General features: G+C 41.5%; 1 protein-coding gene across 6 annotated transcripts in view; it reads left to right on the top strand.

The window, feature by feature from the left end:
* RELN (reelin) overlaps positions 1 to 24,418 on the top strand; it is an 895,263-nt gene that overhangs the window by 352,568 nt on the left and 518,277 nt on the right. For all 6 annotated transcript variants that reach the window (XM_073652257.1, XM_073652259.1, XM_073652258.1 and 3 more), the window contains exon 4: positions 14,747 to 14,817. In XM_073652257.1, the coding sequence (XP_073508358.1) occupies positions 14,747 to 14,817 (71 nt within the window). The remainder of the gene's footprint in view (positions 1 to 14,746; positions 14,818 to 24,418) is intronic.

Below are 24,418 nucleotides of genomic sequence, written 5' to 3' on the forward strand. Positions count from 1 at the left end.
TTCATTCACTTTGTATTTTGCTCATTGATAGAAATAAATTATTAACACTTCTATTGTTTAAAGCAATCTTACTTTGCAGTATTTTTTTCACACCTGCCTAAAACTTTAGAACAGTTCTGTAAATATTTCTTACTTTAACATCTGAAGGACCCACAAATTGTGCACCTTCATGACCTGACAATTGTTTTCAAAATGTCATTGCCATATTTCAAAACCACTAACATTTTTATTTTTAGATGATACCACATAATGGAATGTTTTTGGGACACAAGTTGTATTTTTATGCGGTTATTTTGGAGAACATATGATTTATTGATAAAATTTAAAAAAACATTTCGGAGGGTATGCAGAAAAATGTAATTTTGGGGTTTGTTTTTTAGATGAAATGAACTTCATTGCCATTTTATTTGTATTGATTATTTAATGGTAGCTCTAATTATATTTTCTGATTATTACTATGTACTGTACACTCTCTAAACAATGCATAAAATGTATGACATATGGATCTTTCTAAATCCTCAGACCAGTGGTCTCACGTAGTTACCAAACCCCACTTCCTTTTCATTGCTGAATGCACCAGCAAATGACAAATACCACTTGCATGCACATTTAGCTTTTTTTTTTCCTATACGGCTTCCATCATTTTATAGCTGCTGGCTATCTCCTCAGAATCCCTCCTACTCTATTATTAGATCACTCACAAAACATTGTAACAACAAGTGCATTCATTGTATAATTCAGACACTATAACCAGTGTAAACTTGTATTTACTATCTATTGTGTACAAGATAAAGATAAGATTGTTATGTCAGAAACATGCAGACATATGAACTAGTAATTCATTTGAATTTTATTGGTATTTATTAACTACTCATTGTATCCTATGATGAATTATCTAATGCCACTAGAATGTATTATTTTTATTCATCTTTTCTTTCTGTTTCTTCTACTTTCCCGGGGTGACCTCTAAACCTCTGAATTACGGTCATCCGCCACATCATCCTGGTTGAATGCTGGTTTTGTGCTGTTTCTTTCTTCTTTATTTTTTTAATTTGTTATAAATAGAATGTTCTTAATGCCACTAGTACATGAATTAGTCCTGATGAAGGGTCAATTTGACCCCGAAATGTGTCGACCTTTAAGGGAATAAAGAAAATACGATATCTTATTCACCATAGATTGCATCATACTACAGACTGGGAGAATCGCTGCAATTCTTACCATTTATTTGCACAATCAGTAATATTTGGTGTGCATGAGGGTTCATTCGCTTCAGTGATTTTCTCGTTTTAACCCCTTACTGGCCTGGGGCGTATTAGTACGCCCCAGGCCATCACCCCCGGTTCAGCACGGGCTCCGGCGCTGAGCCGGCACAGCCCGCACTGAACAGGGCACATGTCAGATGATTCTTACAGCTGACATGTGCCCGCAACAGCCGATCCACCAGCGGCTGTTAACCAGTAAAATGCCACTGTCAATCTCTGACAGCGGCATTTAATAGCGCTGCGCCGGAAGCACGTCACTTACCCCCCCATCGGTGACCCCGTCACGTGATCGCGGGTCACTGATGGGTGGGCATGACAACCCTGGGTCTGCAGCAGACCCCAGTGGTTGTCATGTAAAGATCTCTATGAGTGCCACCTAGTGGTCAGCGCTCATAGTACAGGAGCATTTCTGCTACATAAAGGTGATCTGCTCATCACCTCTATGTAGCAGAGGCGATCAGACAGTTGCTGCTTCTAGTCTCCTATGGAGACTATAGAAGCAAGCAAAAAGTGTAAAAAAAAAAAATGTTTTTAAAAATATTTAAAAAATTAAAAAATATAAAAGTTTAAATCACCCCCCTTTTGCCCCATTCAAAATAAAATACTAAAAAATAAACCCCACATGCACATATTTGGTATCGCCACGCTCAGAATCGCCCGATCTATCAATATAAAAAAATAAGTAATCCGATCGGTAAACGGCGTAACGAGAAAAAATTCAAAACGCCAGAATTACGTTTTTTTTGGTCGCCGCAACATTGCAATAAAATGCAATAACAGGCGATCAAAACATCCTATCTACCCCAAAATGGTATCAATAAAAACGTCAGCCCGGCGCACAAAAAATAAGCCCTCACCCGGCCCCAGATCCCAAAAAATGAAGATGCTACGGGTCTTGGAAAATGGCGCCATTTTTTTTTTTTTTTTAGCAAATTTTGGATTTTTTTTTCGCCACTTAAATAACGAACCCTAATTAAAGAACCATATTCATGTTTGGTGTTTACAAACTCGTAATGACCTGGAGAATAATGATGGCAGGTCAGTTTTAGCATCCAGTGAACATGGAAAGGAAAAAAAAAAACAACTATGGAATTGCATTTTTTTGCAATTTCACCGCACTTGGAATTTTTTTCCCATTTTCCAGTAGACGATATGGTAAAACTAGTAATGGCGTTTAAAAGTACAACTCGTCCCGCAAAAATTAAGCCCTCACACGGCCATATTGCCCAAAAAATAAAAACGCTATGGCTTTGGAAACAAGGTGAGCAAAAAACGAAAATGCAAAAACGGAAAATCCCAAGGTCGTAAAGGTATTAAAAAAAAATAACTAATTTTCATCAGCGTTTTGGATCAGATTTTTGTCAGTGTTTAGTCAATGTGTCGGATTTTACCACCAGAGTTTTATCAGGTTTTATTGCATATGAAAAGCTTCTCCTATCAAACGAACATGAAAATCGGACAGTATACAAATCGCACCTGAATTCTGTCCAATTTTTCTCTCTTGACAGACCCATAGACTTGCATTGGCATTTTTGATCCATGATTTGGATCAAAATTTTATATCTCCATGTTTTGGTATGGGCCACTAGGTCCGCAAAAAACGTGTACATATGAGCAGCTTAACAGACAATATCAGGTACGAGTTCTATCCGATAGGATTGTACTCGTATGTAAAAAACTGACTTCTGAGTGCCCCCTAAAATTCAAATATACCTAGACAAAGCCCTTTACTAATAAAGCGTTTAGGGGCAATCTCAAAGTGGGGTTTATATGTCCCAATTTTGACTTGAAATAATTGTAGAAAATTGGAATAAAAAAAAATTAAAAGACAGCTAATAACCTAACATATACTCTGTGCTCTCAAATTACAATTTTAAAATATTATGTATATTCTCACATTATTTATTTGTCCCAGATACACACAGATAACTTTTTGTTTTGTTTCATTGCATTTTTCTTATCATCCCTTCTAAAGAAACAGCTTGTTTCTTCATAATGGAAAGAATGTGTCAATGAGTACAGCTCTTTGAATTGAAAAGTCTCAGATTTATGCAAAATAAATGTGATGATTCTTACCCTAATTAAATGAAACAGTGTGTGACAATGAATTAAGGGATGATAAAGGTAATTTGATTCAACATCATTTAGCTCATAGCTAATCTTTAGATTAATGTGACCTGACAACACTTGCAGTAAATGTACATTTATCAGATTAATTGCCTTCTACCATGTTTTTTTTCTTAAATAAATGGTGTCTATTCTAACTAAACAAATTCCAAAAATGATGCTATATAACAACATAACATTATTTTTCAGTGGTCTAAGCAATATACCCATGTATTTTAACTTTTGATCATATGTTTAAAAATATTATTTCCCCACCTAAGTTTCTTTCCTAACAATTTAATACATTTTAGGTCTTAAATTGTATTCCTATGAACATAGAACATTTTTTTTTCAGAATTACTTAGCTGATTAAGAAAATCTGTTCAGTTAATTGACCATTGACAAGGATGATTAAGTATTACTGTCATTTTTTTTTTAAATCAAATGTGAAAAAAATGAACGAAACATATTTTTTTGTAATAATAAGAGCAACATGTTTCTTAACCCCTTCATGACAAGCCATTTTACTTTTTATGTTTCTGAATAAAATAATCAAGTGCTAAATATATTCCGCTCAGTAGCTCAAGTCTTACAGCATTGTAGCAGTTGGTATGTGAAATGTATGAAGCCTTATTGAAAGCATTGCATTTAACGGAATTCAAAAATAATTGGAAATGCATGAATCAACTACAAAATAAATATATAAGTAAAGTAATTCAATTGAAAACGCTGCTATAATTTTTTTTACTGTATATGTTATAGCTTTTAGTGACTTAAACACAGATATTAATGAAGACAAATAAATTGTTTATTAGATATTAGCAATTTAATGACAATGAGGACCTTTGAATTAATGTTGAATGTGGCTCTTAGCTACAAATCTGGGCAAATGTATGGTTCTCTAAGGACTTATGGCAGGAGGGATGAAACAAGTTTTAGTGCCTCATATAAGAGCGTTCTACATCTGCAGCAGAATGAAGCTGACAGCTGTAAATCAGAAAAAAATAACCAAAAAATCCTTTAGGCTGGTGTCTCCAAAGAAGAATACAAGAGGGTATATTTATAAGAAGCCTGTACAGTGTAAAAAAAAAACACTGGTTATTGCACATTTTAAATGAGCCTTCCAACCCATTTTTTTAGAAAGTAATAAGTAGCATGAGCTTTGGCATTTTGTCAGACATCGGTATTCTCCTAATTATTTATTATTTCTCTTTTTTTTCCTTAAATACGGGAAGCAAAGTAATCCAAAAACTTATTTTCTAGTTAGAGAGAAATCAAAGGGGGTGTTCTCTCAACATAAATTGTTTGCAAATCTACAAGTTATGCCATAAATGTTTAATAGGTGTAAGTCCAAGAGGTGGGACGCATCTATTACACATTGCCATGGCTTATCCTATGCTTATACTATAAATATCTGATGTGAGACAACCCTTTTAAAGAGTTTTCAGTAAAAGGGATTTTTTTTTTATTACTTAGGCTTGCAGTTGTAAAAAAAATAACAAGCTCACGTATGCTCAACCGCCGCAGGTCTGTTACTGCCTCTCTGCTGCTGCTCCCACTTTTTATTGACAGGCTGGCGTGATGATGTCATGACACCAGGGACCGTTGTAGCCAATCACTGGGTCCAGTGAGGGTGTCAAGGCAGTCGATACAAGACCGCTGAGCCCAATGATTGGCTGCTGTGGTCACTGTAGTCGTTAAGTCACCATTGCAATCTATCATTGAGTCAGGGTAGCAGCAGGGAAGCTGCGCTGGACAGATGGTAGGTGAGTATAGCTGAGTTGGATATTTATTTTTTTAAGTCAACAAGCCTAAGGAATAAAACAAACGTTTTCTTTGGAAATCAAAATTAAGTATTTTTTTTATTAAATTCTAATATTTGCTCTGTTCATGAATTTTAATGGTGGTCATAAAAAATTATCTTTATGTTCTCACAAGAGGTACTATATTATATTATATTACATTGTAATAGTACATATGATATATACAGGATACTGTATAGGACTTTGCTTATTGTAACATACCTTGCAATTTACTATAGTCAAATAATTAACAAACATATACCATAAAGTTCATGACGTCCTCGTGTAAAATCTGTGGACATTTTGCAAAATAATTGGTGTGCTACAAATTCAGCTACTTACAAAATTGGAGGACACGACAGCAAGGGTAGTGAAAGTATATAAACACATTTTATTAGGAAATATCATTAAAAATACCCAAAGACAGCACATGAGGAAAGCAAACAAAGGTATGTATATAAATGTAAACCTGCATCAAGAATGGTGGTTAGGGTACTGGCTAGGAGCAGTATAAGTCCAGAGACCTCGTATCCAAGAGAAATACCCACTATACCCAAATGACTATTGCACTATGCCCTATGGCCAAAGAGACCTCACATGCCCATGACTGGCTCCCATAAGTGTACTACAGGCCACTATTAAGCACAATGGCTCACTTTTTACATATAGGGGGGCACGGCCCAGAAGCAGTAGGGTCAGTGGGTGAATATATATAGGGGGAGTCAGGGCGACACCGGCGAGATCATACAATATCACACCGCTTCCACCAATTTGTCATGGATTATGCACACACACCATCCCCATTATTCACTACGTAGTTATCGGCAAGCGAGCAGTGAGCATATGGCATACATACCTCCGAATTCCAAGGCATGGAATATGTGTATATGCACCCGTACAATCACCGCCAGCTTCACGATAAACCAATTGAGACTATTCGCTGCCACCACCAATCAGTTTTGTTTTTAAAAGATATAAAATCCACTACAGGCCTGATTGGCACCTGCTTTCTGGTATATGACTTCGGGGGAGGAACGATTACAGAACAAAAGAAACAGAACTATTAAATTTTATATTTAATCCAAAAGGGAGGCAGTGTTTATGAAAAAATATACAAAAGATTTTACAAAGGGGGATAAAACAATACAGCATATACAGTTGCACAAAATAAAAAGGGATTAATAGAAGAACTTACTAGCCCAATCGCAGAAACAATTCAGTTTAGCTGGAGGGGGGCACTCCAATGGACCGTTATGGAACATGACCCCTGCTTACACAAATATGTATCCCCCAGCATGTGTATAGATCCATATTCCGGTGGCTCTTTTATGCTGAAGAGGGACCCTGCCCACAAACTCCCCTGTGGTGACCTCACGTGGGCTGGTCTCCGCCCTTCATGGTTTTATTAAATTTCTAATTTCTGCGATAACTTCTCGCTGGTTGATCGCAGAAGTTAGCAAGTGATGCCATATTTTTAATTGCGATTTTACCGTTCTTTAGAGACCACACATGACATAACTGCTGTTGGTTATGTTTGCCCTTTCATATCTGTGCCTAAAAGTCTGCCTGAGGTCTGGTGATTGCAGCTTGGAATGTCCTGGCTATTGTGGAGAGTGAGATAGGTTTCCTTTGAGGCTTTAACAAGCTGTTTCCTCTCCCTTTCAGTCTCTGGCCCATATGTTCAAAAGGTGTCTATTCATCACCCATGTCTCTCCATTTGGTATGCTAAATAGCCTGGATAACTGAGTTTGTCAGTTATTTTGTGTGCCCTGCCATTTGCAGTAAAGCAGCCTTCTAGACTGCGAGCTCTTCTTCCTTTGACAAATGGTATAGGGAAGAGGGGTTTGGAGGGAGAGAGATATTTTTAATATTTTCTAGAACAGGGGGGTACGGAGAGCAACATAAGAGAATGTCAAGCTCAATGTTCAAGATCAGCCCCAAACAATTATACTAATACATACCAAGTTGTTTGCCAGGGATGCAGGAGAGGTGGTGGGAGTAGAACAGCGCCCAACGCGCGTTTTGCAGTGAGAAAACCTTACTCCTAGCTAGTGTTGAGCCACCCCCGTAGTGTTCGGGTTCGGTTCAGTTCGTCGAACACCGGGATGTTCGAGGAACTGTTCGTCGAACACCTTAGAACACCGTCGAACACCGTTAAAACCAATGGCAGGCAAACAAAAACACATAGAAACACATAGAAAACACCTTCAAAGGTGTCCAAAAGCTGACAAACTGCTCAGAAGACGCTCTCTTTAAAAAAGCCGGCCGGCAATTCAGCAGCAGCATACACCGGTACCCGACAATTTAGACAAGAAGGAATAGAGCCTCACACATAGATTAGATAGATAGAAACATGTCAGTCACACATATAAGAAGCACAGTGACAGTGTTGCTTACTGTACTTGTCATTTAGTGTAAAGGATTTATCAAAAAAAATAAGTGTTTTCATGCACCGTCTCTTTAAAAAAGCCGGCCGGCAATTCAGCAGCGGTACCCGACAATTTAGAATAGAAGGAATAGAGAATCACACATAGATTAGATAGATATAAACATGTCAGTCACATATATATGAAGTACAGTGACAGTGTTGATTACTGTACTTGTCATTTAGTGTTAAAATAAAGGATTTATTAAAAAAAAAATGGGCGTGGGGTTCCCCGTAATTTTAGTCTCTAGCGGAGGTTAAGCAGACAGCTGGGGCAAATGTTTGAAGCCTGGGAAGGGGGTAATACCCACGGAGCTCCCCAGGCTACTAATATGAGCCCCCAGCTGAATACCTAGCCTTTACTAGCTATTAAAATGGGGGACCCCCCCAAAAAATGACGTGGGGTCCCCCCTATTTTAATAGCTAGCAAAGGCTAGGCAGACAGCTGAGGGCTGATATTAATAGCCCAGGAAGGGTGCCATGAAGATTGGCCCCCTCCCAGGCTAGAAACACCAGCCGCCCCAGGAATGGTGCATCCATAGGATGCGCCAATTCTGGCACTTAGCCTCGCTCTTCCACGCTGCCCTGGTGCGGTGGCAGGGGGTAATAGGGCTGGGGTTGATGTCAGCTTATAATGCCAGCTGACATCAAGCCCAGGTTAGTAATGGAGAGGCGTCTATAAGACACCCCCATTACTAACCCCATAGTCAAAGTTAAAAAAAAAAACACAAACACCCAGAATAAAGTCCTTTAATTGAAATAAACACACAATTCTTTATTGTTCTAAATTAAACCATACTTACCACCACGCCCATTCCAGCTGAAGCCAACGATCTCCTGCAATAAAAGAAAAATAATAAAGCAACCTCATCCTTACCTTTCCATGGTTCCCAGGACGGCTTCAGCTCTGCTACATTGAGATGACAGCCTGGACCGCAGCAGAAAGCTGCCATCCAGCCTGTCATCCCGCAGACACTGAGAAGCGCAGGCATGCTTGCGCTCCTCAGTGTCTCTCTGTGACGGCATAAAGATGAGCCGAGGTCATGTCCAATGAACTCAGCTCACCTCATGCACGTCACTGACAGCGTGGGAGAATTCTCACGCTGTAGCGCTGAGTGCAGGAGAATTCTCCCACGCTGTCAGTGACATACATGAGGTGAGGTCATGTCCAATGAACTCAGCTCACCTCATGCACGTCACTGACAGCGTGGGAAAATTCTCACGCTGTAGCGCTGAGTGCAGGAGAGTTCTCCCACGCTGTCAGTGACGTGCATGAGGTGAGCTGAGTTCATTGGACATGAGCTCACCTCATGCACGTCACTGACAGCGTGGGAAAATTCTCACGCTGAAGCGCTGAGTGCAGGAGAATTTTCCCACGCTGTCAGTGACGTGCATGAGGCTGATATTTAAATTTGGCGCACAAATCGGTGATTAGTCACGGGCAGCGTCCGCGACCAATCAGCACGGTAGTGTTTAACTTTGGCGGCAAGATCAGTGATTGGTCGCGGTCAAGACCGCGACCAATCACCGATTTGTGCCGCACATTTAAATAGCGGCCGCGACCAATTGGATGTCAGCGCCGCTGCCTGTGCGGATACTTCCGCTGCGAGAACCCGGGACATGAGCGGGCGCTCGCAGCAGAAATATCCGGACCCGCAGCGCCGCTCCCCGGTCCTCCCTTCAAACGCTAGCCGCTGATGTCCCCACAGTATTCGCATGGTGTTACAAAGGTCCGGACATTTGTGTTAAAAATCGCTGATTGGTCGCTGGCGCTGCCCGCGACCAATCACCGATTTGGGCGCCAAATTTAAATATCAGCCGCGACCAATCACCAATTTGGGCGCCAAATTTAAATATCCTCCGCGACCAATCACCCATCTTGGCTCCACATTTAAACACCGCTGTACTGATTGGTCGCGGACGCTATTTAAATGTGGCGCCAAAATCGGTGATTGGTCGCGCTCAGCGTCGGCGACCAATCAGCACAGCGGTGTTTAAATGTGGAGCCAAGATTGGTGATTGGTTGCGGCCGATATTTAAATTTGGCGCCCAAATCGGTGATTGGTCGCGGGCAGCGCCCGCGACCAATCAGCGATTTTTAACACAAATGTCCGGATCTTTGTAACACCATGCGGATACTGTGGGGACATCAGCGGCTAGGGTGTCAAGGGAGGACCGGGGAGCGGCGCTGCGGGTCGGGATACTTCTGCTGCGAGCAGTCGCTCATCTCCCGGCTTCTCGCAACGGAAGTATCCGACCAGGCAGCGGCGCTCCCCGGTCCTCACCAATACGATTAGCTGATTGGTCGCGCTCTCCGCACGCGACCAATCAGTGATCTTGGCGCTAAAGTTAAACACCGCTCTGCTGATTGGTCGCGGACGCTGCCGGCGACCAATCACCGATTTGGGCGCCACATTTAAATAGTGGCCGCGACCAATCAGCGAGCTTGGCGCCAAATTTAAACAACGCTCTGCTGATTGGTCGCGGACGCCAGACACGTCCAATCAGTGAGATTGGCGCCAAATTTAAACAACGCTCTGCTGATTGGTCGCGGACTCCAGCCACGACCAATCAGCGAGATTGGCGCCAAATTTAAACCCCGCTCTGCTAATTGGTCGCGGATGCCGGCCGCGACTAATCAGCATTTTTGTCGCCAAATTTAAACACCGCTCTGCTGATTGATCGCGGTCGCCGTCCGCGACCAATCAGTAGTATTGGCGCCAAATTTAAACCCTGCTCGGCTGATTGGTCACGGTTGCCGGCCGCGACCAATCAGCAGTATTGGCGCCAAATTTAAACCCCGCTCTGCTGATTGGTCACAGTTGCCTTCCGCGACCAATCAGCGATTTTGATGCCAAATTTAAACACCGCTCTGCTGATTGGTCGCGGCCGGCGATTGCGACCAATCAGCATTATTGGCGCCAAATTTAAACCCTGCTCTGCTGATTGGTCGTGACCGCCGGCCGCGACTAATCAACATTGTTGCCGCCAAATTTAAACACCGCTCTGCTGAATGGTCGAGGTCGTGACCAATCACCATTATTGGCGCCAAATTTAAACACCGCTTTGCTGATTGGTCGCAACCACAACCTATCAGCATTATTGGCGCAAAATTTAAACCCCGCTCTGCTGATTAGTCGCGACCGCCGGCCGTGACCAATCAGTGATATAGTCGCCAAATTTCAACACCGCTTTGCTGATTGGTCGCGGTTGCTGGCCGCGACCAGTCAGCGATTTTGGCGCCAAATTTAAACACCGCTCTGCTGATTGCGCCGGGTCTGCCGCATACATATTCTAGAATACCCGATGTGTTAGAATCGGGCCACCATCTAGTTTCATGAAATAATTTTAAAAAAAATTGACGTGGGGCTTCGCACTATATTTGTGTCCAGCCAGGTACAGCAGGCAGGAACGGGCTGCCCCCAACCACCAGCTGCCTATTTGTACCTGGCCGGACACAACAATATAGGGAAGCCCTTTTTTTCTTAATTATTTCATGAATTTCATGAAATAATTAAAAAAAAAAATACGTGGGGCTTCGCCCTATTATTGTGTCCAGCCAGGTACAACTAGGCAGCTGGGGGCTGGAATCTGCAGCGCAGGGAGGCCCAAGCTTTCTGGGTCCCCCCAGCTGCAAATTGCAGTCCGCAGCCACCCCGGAAAATGGCGCGTTCATAGAAGCGCCATCTTCTGGCGCTGTACCCAACTCATCCAGGGCCCTGGTGCGGTGGCTCACTGGGTAATAAAGGGGTTAGGGCCAGCTTGGCATTATCAGCTGGCCCTAAGCCCGAAATTCATGGGGTCACGCCAATATTAGACATGACCACTATGAATTTCTAGTAAAGTATTTAAAAAAAACAACACCCAGAAAAAGTCCTTTAATTGAAATAAACACACAATTCTTTATTGTTCTAAATTAAACCATACTTACCATCACGCCCATTCCAGCTGAAGCCAACGATCTCCTGCAATAAAAGTAAAATAATAAAACAACCTCATCCTTACCTTTCCATGGTTCCCAGACAGCTTCAGCTCTGCTACATCGAGATGACAGGCTGGACCGTAGCAGAACGCTGCCATCCAGCCTGTCATCCCGCAGACACTGAGAAGCGCAGGCATGCTTGCGCTCCTCAGTGTCTCTCTGTGACGGCATCCAGATGAGCCGAGGTCATGTCCAATGAACTCAGCTCACCTCATGTACGTCACTGACAGCGTGGAAGAATTCTCCTGCACTCAGCGCTTCAGCGTGAGAATTCTCCCACGCTGTCAGTGACGTGCATGAGGTGAGCCGAGTTCATTGTCGGCTCATCTTTATGCCGTCACAGCGAGACACTGAGGAGCGCAAGCATGCCTGCGCTTCTCAGTGTCTGCGGGATGACAGGCTGGATGGCAGCGTTCTGCTGCGGTCCAGCCTGTCATCTCAATGTAGCAGAGCTGAAGCTGTCCTGGGAACCATGGAAAGGTAAGGATGAGGTTGCTTTATTATTTTACTTTTATTGCAGGAGATCGTTGGCTTCAGCTGGAATGGGCGTGGTGGTAAGTATGGTTTAATTTAGAACAATAAAGGATTGTGTCTTTATTTCAATTAAAGGACTTTATTCTGGGTGTTTGTGTTTTCTTTTAACTTTGACTATGGGGTTAGTAATGGGGGTGTCTTATAGACGCCTCTCCATTACTAACCTGGGCTTGATGTCAGCTGGCATTATAAGCTGACATCAACCCCAGCCCTATTACCCCACTGCCACCGCACCAGGGCAGTGGGAAGAGCGAGGCTAAGTGCCAGAATTGGCGCATCCTATGGATGCGCCATTTCTGGGGCAGCTGACGGCTGTTGTTTCTAGCCTGGGAGGGGGCCAATATTCATGGCACCCTTCCTGGGCTATTAATATCAGCCCCCAGCTGTCTGCCTAGCCTTTGCTAGCTATTAAAATAGGGGGGACCCCACGTCATTTTTTTGGGGGGGTCCCCCATTTTAATAGCTAGTAAAGGCTAGGTATTCAGCTGGGGGCTGATATTAGTAGCCTGGGAAGCTCCGTGGGTATTACCCCCTTCCCAGGCTTCAAACATCTGCCCCAGCCGTCTGCTTAACCTCCGCTAGAGACTAAAATTACGGGGAACCCCACGCCAATTTTTTTTTAAATAAATCCTTTATTTTAACACTAAATGACAAGTATAGTAATCAACACTGTCACTGTACTTCATATATATGTGACTGACATGTTTCTATCTATCTAATCTATGTGTGATGCTCTATTCCTTCTATTCTAAATTGTCGGGTACAGATGCTGAAATGCCGGCCGGCTTTTTTAAAGAGACAGTGCATGAAAACACTATTATTTTTTTTAATAAATCCTTTACACTAAATGACAAGTACAGTAAGCAACACTGTCACTGTACTTCATATATATGTGACTGACATGTTTCTATCTATCTAATCTATGTGTGATTCTCTATTCTTTCTATTCCAAATTGTCGGGTACCGCTGCTGAATTGCCGGCCGGCTTTTTTAAAGAGACGGTGCATGAAAACACTATTATTTTTTTTGATAAATCCTTTACACTAAATGACAAGTACAGTAATCAACACTGTCACTGTGCTTCATATATATGTGGCTGACATGTTTCTATCTATCTAATCTATGTGTGAAGCTCTATTCTTTCGGTTCTAAATTGTCGGGTACCGGTGTATGCCGCTGCTGAATTGCCGGCTTTTCATGTTTCACTGTTGGCACTGTTCCCATCGATTTGGGCAGTCACTGTAATGCCACAACCACCATGGTTGTGGCATTACAGTGAGTGGCAGACAATCCCTGCATGATTGGTGCTCTAAATAGCACCAGACATGCAGGACAAGCTTTTGGTGTACGAACAGTTATCGAACATAACCTCGAACAGCCGAATTTTTTGCAAATCGTTCGGGTTCGTCGAACAACTCGAACACCGCCCAAAACAGCTCGAATTTGAGATTGGCGAACAGTTCTAGTCGAACACCGCTCATCTCTACTCCTAGCCCTTGATAAAGCGGGGTTTCTCACCGTGAAATGCATGTCGAGCGCTGTTCTACTCCCACCACCTCTCCTCCTTCCCTGGCAAACAACTTGGTATGTATTAGTATAATTGTTTGGGGCTGATCATGAACATTGAGCTTGGCGTTCTCTTATGTCACTCTCCGTGCCCCCCTATATATATTCACCCACTGACCCTACTGCTTCTGGGCCGTGCCCCCCTATATATAAAGAGTGAGCCATTGTGTACACGTATAGTGGGTATTTCTCTTGGATACGGGGTCTCTGGACTTATCTAGCCGATACCCTAAACATTTAGCATCTACCACGATTATTGATGCAGGTTTACATTTATATACATACCTATGTTTGCTTTCCTCATGTGTTATCTTTGTACATTTTTAATGATATTTCCTAATAAAATGTGTTTACATAATTTCACTACCCTTGCTGTCTTGTTCTCCAATTTTGTAATTGTTCTTTTGACAGCCACTGCCCACTGTGGAGTAGTGGCCCACCCATTCAGGCTTAAATTAGCCATGGCTATGCTAAATTGTTTAATAAATTCAGCTACTTGTGGATGGGATTTTCTAATCCCCATTCACATATATGGTAATTTAATATGTTGGGTTTTTATTAAATAATCCGCAGTGAACATCTGTGACAAAACAGCCAAGCCTAAATGTACACCTTTATAGATTTGTGCTGGAACCATATATTTAGTGCAACAAACATTCATGCTTTGGATAAAACACTTTCCTAATTTAACAGAACAAGATGCAATCCCATTCTTGACTCTAAATCTATAGTTCCAGCATGGATCCATAATAATGCTTAGTACTTCAAGCTGTGTTCCAAATTTTCCCGTTTCGTGTGGGTACTAGAATTTTTGGTGACAAGAATAGTTTAGTCAATATCACTATAGTTGAAAATACCAGAGCGCTGTCAAAAATCTGACAGACCCAATTATAAGTGAGTAGGAACAGCAGAAGCAGATATACAATATCTAATATATACAATACATGTGTTACATAGGATGCTGAAGTTTGAATAATTTCCAAAGTAAATGTTACAAAGACAGTAAATGATAGAGTTATCTATATATGTAGATTAAATGATAGACTTTTCTTTCTTTTGTATACAGGGCCACAGCTACGCACAGAGGCCAGGTTATATTCAAAGATGCGCTAGCACAGCAATTATGTGAGCAAGGAGGTAAGAATCCCGAAGTATTCCAATTTTATGTATTGTTGTGTTTTTGCAGTTCATGCTTTGGAAATCATTGTGGGATTTTTTTTTTATTGATCAAAGAGTATCTCAGATTTTTTTATACGCTTAAGGCACTTGTCCTCTCACAATCATTGGATATGTTACCTTTTATCTTTACTAATGAGGGACCAAGGGACTTCAGCTTTAAGGCTAATGGGAGACACTAACATGTCAAAGAACAAATCAGAATGTTCAAAATTATCTAGCCGTCATTTCATGCCAAGAATTTTGGAGTAGGCTTTGTTAATAAACCAATTACTTGCTATTAATTTGTAATAAGAAAAACTCACTGTAATATATATATATATATACAGTACAGATCAAAAGTTTGGACACACCTTTTCACTTAAAGATTTCTCTGTATTTTCATGACTATGAAAATTGTACATTCACACTGAAGGCATCAAAACTATGAATTATCACATGTGGAATTATATACTTAACAAAAAAGTGTGAAACAACTGAAAATATGTCTTATATTCTAGGTTCTTCAACGTAGCCACCTTTTGCTTTGATGACTGCTTTGCACACTCTTGGCATTCTCTTGTTGAGCTTCAAGAGATCGGCACCGGAAATGGTTTTCACTTCGCAGGTGTGCCCTGTCAGGTACAATAAGTGGGATTTCTTGCCTTATAAATGGGGTTAGGACCATCAGTTGTATTGTGCAGAAGTCCGATGGATACACAGCTGATAGTCCTACTGAATAAACAGTTAGAATTTGTATTATGGCAAGAAAAAAGCAGCTAAGTAAAGAAAAACGAGTGCCCATCATTACTTTAAGAAATGAAGGTCAGTCAGTGCGAAAAATTGGGAAAACTTTGAAAGTGTCCCCAAGTGCAGTTGCAAAAACCATCAAGCGCTACAAAGAAACTGGCTCACATGAGGACCGCCCCAGGAAAGGAAGACTAAGAGTCACCTCTGCTTCTGAGGATAAGTTTATCCGAGTCACCAGCCTCAGAAATCGCAGGTTAACAGCATCTCAGATTAGAGACCAGGTCAATGCCACACAGAGTTCTAGCAGCAGACACATATCTACAACAACTGTTAAGAGGAGACTTTGTGAAGCAGGTCTTCATGGTAAAATAGCTGCTAGGAAACCACTGCTAAGGACAGGCAACAAGCAGAAGAGACTTGTTTGGGCTAAAGAACAGAAAGAATGGACATTAGACCAGTGGAAATCTGTGCTTTGGTCTGATGAGTCCAAATTTGAGATCTTTGGTTCCAACCACCGTGTATTTGTGCGACACAGAAAAGGTGAACGGATGGACTCTACATGCCTGGTTCCCACCATGAAGCATGGAGGAGGAGGTGTGATGGTGTGGGGGTGCTTTGCTGATGACACTATTGGGGATTTATTCAAAATTGAAGGCATACTGAACTAGCATGGCTACCACAGCATCTTGCAGCGGCATGCTATTCCATCCGATTTGCATTTAGTTGGACCATCATTTATTTTTCAACAGGACAATGACCCCAAACACACCTCAAGGCTGTGTAAGGGCTATTTGACCAAGAAGGAGAGTGATGGGGTGCTACGCCAGATGACCTGGCCTCCACAGTCACCAGACCTGAACCCAATCGAGATGGTTTGGGGTGAGCTGGACCGCAGAGTGAAGGCAAAAGGGCCAACAAGTGATAAGCATCTCTGGGAACTCCTTCAAGATTGTTGGAAGACTACCTCTTTAAGTTCATCAAGAGAATGCCAAGAGTGTGTAAAGCAGTCATCAAAGCAAAAGGTGGCTACTTTGAAGAACCTAGAATATAAGACATATTTTCAGTTGTTTCACACTTTTTTGTTAAGTATATAATTCCGCATGTGTTAATTCATAGTTTTGATGCCTTCAGTGTGAATGTACAATTTTCATAGTTATGAAAATACAGAAAAATCTTTAAATGAGAAGGTGTGTCCAAACTTTTGGTCTGTACTGTATATACATCTATATGTGTGTTTGTGTGTGTGTATATGTATATATGTATACGTATATGTATATAGATAGATATATAGATATATCTATATTTGTATATATATATTTACATCTATATGCGTGTGTGTTTGTATATATATTTATATATGTTCCATTCCAAATTATTCAAATTTTCTCTGATTTTACTAAATGGTCGATACAAATAATTCAGTATAATGTTCAAATCATCAACCGTTAGAGTATAAATCAAATATTATTGGACAAACCTCCCAATGATAAGAGAGTATTTTTTTTCAAGATTTAAAAAAACTCAAATAGCACTTGTAAATCAAAAACTTCTTAACAGGAAAATGAAGTATTTCTTCCAGAAAATTATTGCAATTGCATATGTTTTGTTATACACAAGTTTATTTCCTTTGTGTGCATTGGAACATCACTAAAAAACTGAAAAAATGGCAAACCGGACATAATGTCACACAAAACCCCAAAAAGGGCAGGACAAAATTTTTGGCACCATCAACTTAATATTTGGTTGCACACCCTTTGAAATAAATAACTGGAATCAATCACTTCCTATAACAATCAGTAAGCTTCTTACACCTCTCAACTGGAATTTTGGATCACTCTTTTTTTGCAAACCGCTCCCATATTTGATGGCTGCCTTCTCCCAACTGCAATTTTAAATCTCACCACATGTGTTCAATGGGATCTAGATCCGGACTAATTACTGGCCACTTCAGAACTCTCAAGCACTTTGTTTCCATACATTTTTGGGTGCTTCTTGAAATATGTTGGAGTCATTGTCCTGCTGGAAGACCCATGACCTAGGACGCAAACCCAGCTTTTTGACACTGGGCACTACATTGCAACCCAAAATCCTTTGGTAATCTTCAGATTTCATGATGCCTTGAACACAGTAAAGCCACCTAGTGTAAGAGGCAGCAAAACAACCCCAAAACATCTTTGAACCTCTGCCGAATTTGACTGTAGATAGCTGTATTCTTTTCTTTGTAGGCCTCATTCTGTTTTTGGTAAATAATAGAATCATGTGCTTTACCAAAAAGCTCTATCTTGGTCTCATCTGTCCGCTTTCTCAAAAAGATTTTGGCTTACTCACATACTTTTTGGCAAACTGCAGTTTAGCTTTTTTATGTCTCTGTGTCAGCAGTTGGGTCCTCCTGAGTCTCTTGCCATAGCATTTCATTTCATTCAAATGTCAACAAATAATTTGTGCTGACACTAATTCATCTTGAGCCTGCAGGACAGCTTGAATTTGTTTGGAATTTGTTTGGAACTTGACTGGGGCTGCTTATCCACCATCTGGACTATCCTGCATTGCAACCTTCCATCAATTTTTCTCTGCCGTTCTCTGCCGTTCACGTCCAGAAAGATTAGCTGCAGTGCCATGGGTTGTAAACCTCTTGATTATGTTGCGCACAGTGGACAAAGGAACATCAAGATCTCTGGAGATGGACTTACTTGTAACCTATAGATTGTTGTTATTTTTCAACATTTTTGGATTTCACATCCTCAGACAGTTCTCTTCTCCTCTTTCTGTTCTTAATGCTTAGTGTGGCACATATAGACACACAATACAAAGATTGAGTCAACTTCTTCCCTTTTTATTTGGTTTCAGGTGTGATTTTCATTTGCCCACATCTGTTACTTACCACAGGTGAGATTGAGCAAGAGACACATGCTTGAAACAAATTTGTTTACCCCCAATTTTTGAAAGGTGTCAACAATTTTGTCCTGCACATTTTAGTGATTTTGCGTGAAATTATGTCCAATTTACCTTTTTTTCCTGTGTTTTTTTGTTGTTCCAGTACACACAAAGCTAATAAACATATGTATAACAAAATTGCAATAATTTTCTAGGGGAAATACTTAATTTTCTGGAACAATTTTAAGGGTGCCAACACTTTTGGCCATGACTGTACTTCCATTTAATGTATAGGCTGCAATGGGATTACTCTGTCCTAGGTGCATTACTCTACATTTATATACCTTAAATCTCATTTGCCACATGTTTGCCCATTCAGATAACTTATCCAGATCCTTTTGTAAAATAGTCAAGGTCAGATTTGAATATCCTACATAGCTTGGTGATGTCAGCAAAGACTGACACTTTACTCTCAATCCCATCCTCAAGATCATTAATAAAATGATTGGTCCTAGCACAGATCCCTGCGGTACCCCACTGCTGACTATATCCCATTTATAGAATGTACCATTTATGATGACTCTTTGTATCCAGTCTTTTAGCCAGTTCTTTACTCATCTGCATATAGTTTCCCCTAGACCATGCTTATGGAGCTTCAGTATAAGGCTGTTATGTGGTACAGGATTAGATGAATGCCTTTGCAAAGTCCCGATAAATCACATCAGCCTCATTACCAACATCCGGATTTCCACTTACTTCCTCATAGAAACCCAAAATGTTGGTGAGACACGACTTATGTTTCATGAATCCATGCTGGTTGTCAGTTATGATATTATTCTCTGCAATATATTTTTGTAGGTTCTTTTATAATGCCCTCCAAAACTTTACACACTACTGATATCAGACTTACAGGATGGTAGTTGCCTGGATCCACCTTCTTACCTTTCTTAAATATCGGTACCACGTCAGCCATCCTCCAGTCCTGTGGCACCAGCCCTGTTACAAGAGAGTCTAAGATGGTTAGATACAGTGGTTTGTCAATTACTATCCCTCAATATCCGTGGATTAACGCCATCTGGCCTGGGGGACTTGTCAATATTTAATTTGCTTGAAACAAAGTATATTTGCTAAGACATAGGCATACTTCTTCTTGTGTTAAACTAGTTATGTAAGGTTGTGAACTTTGATTTTTGCCTTGTTGAATGATCCCTGGAACAGACAGTTGATTGGTGAACACAGATGAAAAGTGTCTATTTAATATCTCAGCCTTTTCTTTGTCCTCTATAATTATTTTATTATCATCTTTTAAGGGGCCGATTCCGTCCTTTGTTTTCTTTTTGGCATTGATAAATTTATACATTTTTTGGGGATTTATTTTAAAGTCGCTGGCGATTTTTTTCTCTGTAGATAAGTTTTCTAAATTGATTTCTACTTTACATTTTGTATTGAGATCTTTTTACTCCTGAAATACGATTTCTGTGTTCTCGGCTTTCAAGGTTTTGAGTGCCCTTTGTTTTTGTCTTATTATATTTTGTACTGTCTTATTTATCCATAATGTTTTCTTTTTATACCTGGACATTTATTACCAGAGGGTATATGTTTTCTACAGGATTCTAGTAGTATATCCTTAAACATTTCCCATTTATGTTCGGTATCTCCAGTTACCATCACATGGTGCCAGTCTACACGATTAAGCTTTTCCTCTAATTTGTTGAAATAAGCTTTCCTAAAGTTCCAGGTTTTCTTTATTTCCCCTTTAAAATGTTTTATTGCATATTACATTTAAATTTACCATATTATGGTTGCTGCTTCCCAAATGCACCTGGACCTGTAGATCTGAAATTGTATCTGGTCTATTTGGCTGAGAGAGGTGATTGTCTTGAACTGTGGGTAAGAACTTTCAGCACAACCAGAAGATTCTATGTCTCATTGAATGTCTGGATAGTTAAAATCCTCCATAACAAGGACCCTATTATTATTTGCTGCCTTTTTAATTTGTTGCAGCATTTCATCATTTACCTGTTCAGCTATATTAGAAGGCTTTATATTGCAACACTGGCTGCCTGTGAGATGAAAGCTGAAGCTGAGAGGAATCTGCAGATGTTTCAGGTATAATCGCACACAGCTCTGCAGTGAGATCAGGAGAGCAGAGAGCGGCCATTGCATATCACAGTGTTAACTCCCCTTCATGTAAAATAAACTCTTGAAGTAGATTCTGGCACAGATCAGTGTCCGGCCCATAGTTCTTAACAGCTCATTTACATATAAGAAAAACGTGGATTTCTCTGGACCCACATGCCCATGTAGACAGCTTAGAAGGTTTGATTTTACTAACAGATTCCCTTTAAGCCTGCAGTTCACCTTGTGCATTGCATACTGTCTGCCCCTCTTCTACCATACCTGCTCTGCCCCCTTGTACTGCATATGTTATGCCTCCATGTATTATGCCCTAAATATCTGAAATAGCTCTATGGTGAAATTTGCTAAATATTATTACACTGTGTTCCACATTCCAGAGATGCAGATGTGCTATGTGCAGTGACGCGCCCCCTGGGCCATATTCTTTAGGGGGAATATCCGGAGCCGGATCAGATGGGAGTTGTAGTCTTCCGAGTGGCTGTGACCCGGTCCGTGCCCAGGGTGTCAAACTCAGTGTGTGTGGCAGTCCTACAGATGTTGCTAAGTTCTTAATGTCGACTACGCCACCCGTTGTGTTGCGGTCACTGTGGCCGCCGCTGCAGCAGGGTCCGCTGAGGCTGATGGTGTAGGTGCAGCTTTGATGATATAACCCCCAACGGGTGGGGTATAGCCTCAGGGGGATCAGGTGCAGAGGATGGGGGTTGTGGTGATGCAGTGTAGACGGCAATCAGAGACAGAGTCGGGTTATGCAGTTTAGGTTGTTTACTCACTGCTGATGTTCTGGTCACTCCAGCTTCGAGTGACCTCCCGAGCCGTGCTGCGTCCACCAGGTTCTGGATCCAGCCAACCCCCAAATAAGTCCGGAGCGTGACCCTGAGCTCTCCTTCTGTCCGTTCTCTGGCCGTCCCCACTATTGATCCACCCAGGTCCAGCTCCCTCGGGCCTTCTGTTGGGAGACCCTTGGCCTCGGGTTCCCTGGCCCTCCACGTGGTATGCCTTCGTGGTGGATGTGGTGGGTGACCGTGACAAACGCTGCCCACGGTCTCCGGTCTCTGGCTGGGGTGTGTTTTGCCCCCCCACCAGCTTGGGTTCCGGTACCCTGTGCCGACTCTTCACCCGGGGATTAAAGTTTGGGGTCTTGGAGTCCTTTTCTGCTGTTTCCCCTCTGGGTCTCTCTCTCTCTTCTCCTCTCTCACTCTGGGTCTTTCTTCTCTGCTCTCTGACTTCCTCTCTGCAACTGACCCTGTTCTTAGTTGGTGCCCACCTTATATACACCCTCTATGTGTGAGCTCAGGTGACCAGCACCCAATGAGCTCCTATCTTTACCCAGGCTGCTCCCCCTATCTGCCCCTACACTACTTGGGATGTACCACCCCCCTCCCACTCCAGCCAGGAACAGACTCGGTCGTACCTGCACATTTCTAAGTGGGAGTACCGTCGGTCTGCTCCTCGGAAATGGGATGTGTGTAGTGCATGCAGCCTACCGAGCTCAGTTCCACACTCCTTCCTTACCCGGGAGTGGAATATCACACCTCTGGGTTGAGGTGCAATACCCCTGTAGCAGCCGAATCCTCAGGGTGCTACAGCAGCATGAGACGGGGCATTATCATGCATGAAAATGATCTTGCTGCGGAATGCACGGTTGTTCTTCTTGAACCATGGAAGGAAGTGCTGTTTGAGAAACTCAACATACATTATGGAGTTCATCTCTACCCCTTCAGGGATCCTAATAGGGCCGACAATCTCTCTCCCCATGATTCCAGCCCAAAACATTACTCCACCTCCTCCTTGCTAGCGCTGTAGCCGTGTTTGCATGGGGTGTCCATCAACCAGCCATCCTCCACTCCATCCATCTGGACCATTGAGATAATTTCATGCATGATAATGCCCCGTCTCATGCTGCACATAACACATCTGCATCTCTGGCTGCTATGGGCATAAAAGGGGACAAACTTATGGTGTGGCACCCATGCTCCCCTGACCTCAACCCCATTGAGAACCTCTGGAGCATCATCAAAAGGAGTGTCTATGATGGCGGGACGCAGTTCACATCTAAGCAACAGCTCTGGGAGGGTATTGTGTCCTCATGCAAAACAATTGAAGCAGAAACCATCCAAAACCTGACAAATTCAATGGACGAGAGAGTTCAGAAGCTCCTTTCGAACAAGCGGTCCTATGTGCAATTGTAACATCACCTAGAATAAAGTTTTGAGTTGAAAACTGTTTGATTTCAGTTTTTAATAACCTGCTAATGCTTATAATTTCAAAAATGACAATTTTTTTGTTCTTTATTAAAATGAAAAGGTTGAAAACTGCTGTGCATAATAATTTGGAACATGCATTTTGAGTGCAGTTTGAGTTTTTTATTTTTTTAAAAATATACTGTTATCATAGGCAGTTTGTACAAAAACCTTTCAATTGTACTCTAATAGTTATTTGACTGGAAAATTACAATGACTGCAATTCATATAGGTAATTTGGGAAAATCTGAGAAAATATTATTTGCATAATAATTTGGAACACAGTGTATTTATGTGGTGAAAAAAAATCCAAAGTTTGTTAAAAAAAATGCCGCCATTTTCCAAGACCCATAGCGTCTCCATTTTTTGGGATCTGGGGCTGGGTGAAGGCTTATTTTTTGCGCGCCGAGCTGATGTTTTTATTGATACAATTTTGGGATAGATACGATGCTTTGATCGCCCATTATTGCATTTTATTGCAATGTTGTGGCGACCAAAAAACGTAATTCTGGCGTTTTGATTTTTTTTCTCGTTACGCTGTTTACCGATCGGATTAATTCTTTTTATATTTTGATAGATCGGTGTTTCTGAATGCGGTGATACCAAATATGTGTACTTTTGGTTTTTTTATTGTTTTATTTTGAATGGGGCGAAAGGGGGGGTGATTTGAACTTTTATATTTTTTTAATTTTTTTTATTTTTAAAAACTTGTTTTACTTTTTACATGGCAGACTTGAAGCTGCTACCTTCTAATCGCTTGTGTTACACATAGCAGGGTTTCAGTCCTGCTATGTATAACAAAAATGCTTTTCTGCTATGAGCGCTGGCTACTGGGCAGCGCTCACAGCAGTTCAGCAATGACAACCACAGGGGTCTCCTGCAGACCCCGCATTTTCACGCCAACCCATTGGCGCCCCATGATCATGTGACAGGGGCACTGATGGGCGGAGCTAATGATGAGCTTTTGGCGCAATCATGTTAAATGCCGCTGTCAGAGATTGACAGCGGCATTTAACATGTTAACGATCCATCCGCGGCTGTTAGGGGCACATGTCAGCTGATGAAATCCGCTTTCATGTGCCTGAAAAGGTATGGGCTCATCTCCGGAGCCCGGACGAAAAAGGGGGAGGCGACCTATGAGGTATATATATACGGTATATCATAAGTCGTAAAGGGGTTAACCGTGATTACGGTACTGGTTTGATGATTTTACATTTTGACTCATCCAACATTTACAGACACAGTGATACCAAATGTGCTTTTTTTTTATTAATTTCTTTATTAAGAATAAAGCATGCTTTAAAAGTAAAGGCCCCAATTAAGACTGGTGTTTCATATGCTAGTCTTAATGAGGGGCGTGCAAGAATATGATGGGCAGAATTAATTAAAAATCAAATTCTACATAATGAATTCATCACATCTTATCTGTGGTGAGCGCCTCTCCAGAATTGCTAGTCCAGTTACTCCAGAGTAGAGTACCATTTCTGGCTTAAGAAACGCTGCCACTTTTAATTAATTTGACATGAGGAAATAGCCACGCCGCACCCTACCTTGTCTCCTCCCCAGCTTTGCACATTTTG

Source organism: Phyllobates terribilis, unplaced genomic scaffold (assembly GCF_046119375.1).
Source record: "Phyllobates terribilis strain yellow unplaced genomic scaffold, ASM4611937v1 Scaffold_11__3_contigs__length_659146591, whole genome shotgun sequence".
NCBI classification, from domain to species: Eukaryota; Metazoa; Chordata; class Amphibia; order Anura; family Dendrobatidae; genus Phyllobates; species Phyllobates terribilis.